The 6,000-nt window shown below is 33.2% G+C and overlaps 1 protein-coding gene across 2 annotated transcripts in view; it reads right to left on the minus strand.

Moving 5' to 3' along the window:
* LOC150100370 (putative sodium-dependent multivitamin transporter) overlaps positions 1-4,995 on the minus strand; it is a 156,310-nt gene extending 151,315 nt beyond the window's left edge. The window contains exons 1-2 of one of the 2 annotated variants that reach the window (XM_090402504.1): positions 4,856-4,995; positions 950-1,299 (exon numbers count right to left, since the gene is read on the minus strand). In XM_090402504.1, coding sequence (XP_090258630.1) covers positions 950-1,294 — 345 coding nt within the window. In that variant the 5' untranslated portion in view covers positions 1,295-1,299; positions 4,856-4,995. The remainder of the gene's footprint in view (positions 1-949; positions 1,300-4,855) is intronic. The other variant, XM_090402505.1, reaches the window with a different exon arrangement.
* Between the last annotated feature and the right edge of the window lie 1,005 nt (positions 4,996-6,000).

The following is a 6,000-nucleotide window of genomic DNA, read 5'->3' on the forward strand; positions in this document are numbered from 1 at the left end:
CTCAAAATGAGTCTCCTGACTCCAGAAGCACTACAATGTCGGTATTACCTGGTCTACTTACTCACTGATGAGACCTCAATAAAGGTTGAAACCGGTCTGGGTAGTGACCTTCCACCATAATGTATAACATCATACATCTCCTAGGAGATGTGTTTTACATTATGGGTAATACTAAGAATAGTGATCAGAACTTTACCTACCTTTGCAACGAGTTGCCCTAGTGTTGAACTACATGCGTTAGCTTGTGCTACAATCCGCCGAAACTTTTATAGTTTACTATATTCGGCTGGAAACTCTTTGATTCCGATCTTTGAGTTTCTTATTCGGCTTTGAAATAATGTGGGATTTAATATCCCCCTAATTTAAACAATGTTATATCACCAAAGTGAAGCCTATTGGCTCTTTTATTTAAGTAAAATTTGTTAGTTGAAATAATTAGATAATCTTGAAATTTTCCAAACTTTATATTCAAAAATTTTTCCAGTGTTCAAATTCAATGGTAATGCCATAATGAAGTGTCTCTCTACAAAATGTCTTTAGCAATGAACTTTACTAGAAATCCAAACTTTAGCAAGAAATAAATGATTAAAAATGAAAAGGTTCACTTGAATAATTTTTGGCTGTGTTGTTTGTTACTAATACACCATACTACACTTATAATTAGTAATAAGCTGTCAAAATATGCCTGGTTGGCCAAGTGGTCAGCGTATCCATTCTCTAGCCAAAAGGTTGCGGGTTCGAATCCCACCATGGGCCTGGATGTTTATGATTGTCTGTGAAAATACTAGTGGTGGGCAGTAGATGGCGTTGGTGTAGATGATGATGGTAGTTGCGGTTTGTTGTAGTTGGTGGATTGAGTATTGGAGATGGAGCTGTAGAGTAGGTACCCTCCCTCGATGAGTCTTTGGACTCCCTGGAAATGTCAAATAATAATAATAATATTACTTACCTCAAAGGCACTAGCTGCATTTATACGGAAAAAAACAGGAAGGAATACAAATGCTGAAATTGGAGTTCCAATTAGGTATGCAATATTGATGACTGTAAATTGAGTTCCATATATATAATTTTCTCCGGATACTCCTAATAGTGTAATAGCTGACATAAAGCTGGCCATGAGTGAGAATGACACTGGTATGACAGACATGCTCTTGTCTGCCAAGAGGTATTCTTCAGTAGTCTTCTGCTTACCACCTGTAAAACGATAATAAAGTCCAATACCAGCAGAAATGGCTAGCATCACACCAAAAACTATATAGTCAGTAGTTCCCACTGTTACTCTTGCCATCTCCATGACTGCTGTAAATAAAAAGTGTTTCATATTCAAATAGTTTTATAAGCAAACCTGTGAAAAAATATTTTAAATTCATTACACATACACAATGATCTCATAGGACATTTTTGGCTTGGTTACAAAGTTAGATGAAGAAACTTCACAATAGGCTACTTGTATACGAAGGCAGGTGACTTCCCATCAAGCTGTCCTAGTATCCCATAATGCAGAGTATGCTTCCTTTTGGATATGTATATTGCTGTGCATCGTGGGAAGCATCACTACCAAGATTAGTTTCCTAACAGCCTATTCTGAAGTTATTTGATGTGCTTAAAACAGTGAAGTTAAAACAAGAATATAACTTATTTTTAAGTATACTGTAATTTACAGTGATCTCTCAATTAGCATATCTTCATAAAACAACCTAAATGATTAGTGCAACAAACCAGTAAGTGCAACAGTACATTAAACTAATACACCTTCAGTTATATGACCAGCAAATCAATTTCCCAATGCAAGTGGAAAACTGAGAGCCCGCCATATATGTATGGGTGGGTGCGTGTCTAAAATTTGCATTGTATTATTCAGATAATTATTTCATATCAACTCACAAAGACTAAACAACCTTACCACAGACTGTAATAAAAATCAAACTTTCACTAACTTTTTTATTCATTCATAAGTATCTCTATATTGAATTTCAATAATTCTACTATCATTAATCCTTTCAACTCTAAAAGGTAGGCCAGAAAACTGGCCTAACGAAGATGCATATGTACTTGAAAGGCTAGTTTTCCAACCTGAAAATATGCTAGCATTATTCAGAGGGGTAAAATGGCCAGTCAGAGAGAGAGAGAGAGAGAGAAGATACTAACTGAAGTTTGTATTCATATTATCTCTATGCAGCCAGTACTAAATTATTGCTAACTCAGCACACATTTCTGAGTAATGCATTTTATTTTCTAAAAACAAACTGATGCTTGGTTATTGTTCTGCATTACTGAGTGAAATTGAAACAATTAATCACATATTTTAGCATCATTTTGATACCAATGAATATGAAAAAACGGCATTTTGTAATGTTTCAAGTGATGTTTTATTAAGGTAGCTTTATCGTGAGAACACTTATAACCTCTTGTTGCCAAGGCATAAAATTCTATTCTTTAAACCCATTCACTGTTGGGGTGCTCACAACACCTCTAGCAACCCATTCCACTAATTCACCACTCTCCAAGAAAACCTTTATTAATCACACTCTTAGAGAGCTTCCAAGAATGTGGCCGAATCATGGCCTTATAAAGAGGAATAATAACAACCTCCCTATCTTACTTGTCGATGTGCTCTTCAGCATCCAAATAATTCTCTGAGCTATTTTGCCAATTCTTGCAATATGTCCTCTGAATTTCAAATCTCTACTCACATTCGACATTCAAGATGAAAAGTAAAAACAGATTTATTGCTGCACAGACTAGGGAATTGTTGTTGGAGTCCAATCAGGAGCTTCACAGTGACTATACTAGTGATAATTTCGAAAACAAATAAGTGATTTTGAAATTTCTGAAAACAAATAACCTGTTTGGCATGCTGTTTCTGATAATTTGCTTTTCTTTCACTGTTCCTAATGATTCTCTCTCTTCTTTCATTGTTTCTGAAGATTGTCAGTTGACCAAGTCCACTGACAATACTTCATTTTCAGCCAGAGATGCTAAATTAAAACCATTGGAAAATGCAGGTATACAAAAACATCCCAAATTCAATTTCAAATGCAAGTACAACACAACATTTTTTTAAATGTTTTGGAATGAATTCATATAGAATCTCATTGCATAGGAAATATACCAAACAAAGCAATATCTCAAAGCTACACTGATCAAGTGGGACCTAAAACATTTTTTTATAAAAACAAAAGTGGATATATTGTGAATGTGGAGATGTATATAGGGGAAAGCTGATTGGATTGACAGCTGGTGACAGAGCTGGGTGTTGATAAAAACTTGATAAATCACTATTTCTCATAGCATACCATAACTGATGTTAATGTTCCATGATTTTTTTTTTTTTTTTTTGTCAAAAACTGCATTACAAGGTTTCTCAAAATGTAAGATTTAAGTTTTCTAATTAAAATAAATGTTTTCAGGAACTGTCAAAAATTTCCAGGGTGTCCAGAGTTACAGTGCTGGAAGGAGGAGCTTGGTGTTTAAAGGGACAACATAATGTAATCATTTACATATATATATATATATATACCTGTACATAAGACCTCAAAGAAATTTAGCAGAAGTCTATTTCTCAAATCAAACCCGTCGCGGAATTTTTAATAGTTTCTATTTTCTGCAGGCAAATTTAAATGTCACAGATATCGCAGTCATATAAAATAACAGTACATAAAATATTATTATTATGTGACATCCCCCAAGGAGTCCAAAGATTCATTTACTACTGAATCTTTCTTTCTAAAACATTGCATTATCGAATTAAGTAGCCATTTCCTTTACAGAATATATTTCCTTTACAGAATATATTTCGCTTACCTGAATATATATATATATATATATATAACAATTCATTTATAACCTCATGCAGCATGTGTATCTCAACAACAACAAAATGAATTTTGAAATTTATTTCAAAATTATTTTCTGTTTTTGGAAAATATATTTAATAAAGGAATTTTACAGAATTCATTTTTGATTGATAAACCAAATGTAACATTTACCAACCAAATGTGTTAATGTACAAACAACATATTCAAATATGCAATGCCAATGTATATTTGAATATGTTATACAAAACTGTGATGCATGCCAATGCAATGCATGTATCAGTGTTTGATAGTTCCCCAACATTTTAATAATGTTCTCAGGATAAAGCTACCTTAATAAACTATCACTTAAAACATTTCAAAATGCTGTTTTTTTTTGTTTTTTTTTCATGCAGGCACAATACTTTTTTAGCGAACAGTTTACAAATAGGAAACAAATATTCTCTAAAATATTAGTTCGCTTGCAATTCGGTTTTGGAATATTTATAAGCATTTAAAAAAAAAAAAAGACTGATAAAACAATCTGTATAGTAGAGCTGTAGATGTCCTCCCTCGATGAGTCTTTGGACTCCTTGGAGGTGTCACATAATAATAATAATAACAACAATATTTGCTTCAAAAAGTGTGCTATTGAAATAGTCGGGTTTTTTAAGTTGCTCTCTAGAATGGAAGATAACAGCTATACTTTCGTGGAGGCTCCTTCCCCGCTTTTTTTTTAATCAGCGATTGATATACATGTTATTTAATCAAGATGCGAGTACACCGAACATAATCCTGTACATAAGACCTCAAAGAAATTTAGCAGAAGTCTATTTCTCAAATCAAACACGTCGCGGAATTTTTAATAGTTTCTATTTTCTGCAGGCAAATTTAAATGTCACAGATATCGCAGTCATATAAAATAACAGTACATAAAATATTATTATTATGTGACATCCCCCAAGGAGTCCAAAGATTCATTTACTACTGAATCTTTCTTTCTAAAACATTGCATTATCGAATTAAGTAGCCATTTCCTTTACAGAATATATTTCGCTTACCTGAAGTGCATTCAACAAATGGCTAGGATCAGTAAAGGGCTACAGTTAGTTACCTAACGTGTTTTCTCATAACGTTGTATTCATTTTTTCCTGACTAAGAAGAGAAGAAGAAAAACACCGTGAGCGTGTGTCACGTTGGAAACGGGCGAGTTCATTCGAGTAGGGTTGGGTTTGTTGTTGTTTCGAATATAAACCTTTATGATTCATAATAAAGAAACGAAAGGCAAAGACTGCACGTAAAACACCTAAACGTTTTCATTACCCACAAGTTTTCTTAATAAGCATTTTACTTTTTCGTAGTGTAGAACCTTAAAACATATTCGATTCTTCGCAACATTCTATATTTATCTTAAACCCAGCTGAGTAGTGAGACTAATTCAGCAAAGGCATTTTGATTTTTAACACACAATAAATAAGAGTTTTAATAATAATAAATCTTATCAAAATGTATCATATATTTTGGTCTGAAAATAACAGATCATCATCGGTGAATTATGACTAAGTTAAAAAACAAATTTCATATTCACAACACCAGTCGCGTGATAGAAATGGTAATAATGATTAATGATTTACTGTAAATAATATTGGACAAGAAATTATATTTTGTTTTTATCCTATACTCAACAGTGTTACACTATATAAAAAGTTAACTATACATCAAATTGCCTCAGTATCACATAATGTACAGCACACCACCCTTTGGGCGCATACATTGTCATGCATTATGGAGAGTGTCACCACCCAGACTGGTTTCGACATTTATTGAGGTCTAAAGATATTAGCAGCTAAATCAATGCAGAAGTTATGTTTCCCATCTACAAGTACCAAAATAGTGTATCGCCATATTATTAAAATACTGTGGATGATAGATAGCAGTAGCGAGTTTTTTTTTTGTTGTTGTTGTTGTTGTTTTTGCTTGATCAGAACTTACTGCAACTATCTCTCACCCTGAGTCTTTTAATAATATGATAATACACAATTTTACTGCTTGTATATGGAAAATATAACAGAAGCATTGATTTGTTGTAAAGGAGAGTGTTAAAGATGATATTGGAAGTGCCGAATGTAGATTATTAGGAAAGATTGAGAATTTGTAGACTACAGACACTAGCAAGCAGGAGAAAGAGAGCTTATACTCGTATGGT

This window comes from Typopeltis vanoorti, chromosome 13, assembly GCF_054136105.1.
Source record: "Typopeltis vanoorti isolate ZY-2024b chromosome 13, IOZ_Tvanoo_1.0, whole genome shotgun sequence".
Lineage (NCBI taxonomy): Eukaryota > Metazoa > Arthropoda > Arachnida > Uropygi > Thelyphonidae > Typopeltis > Typopeltis vanoorti.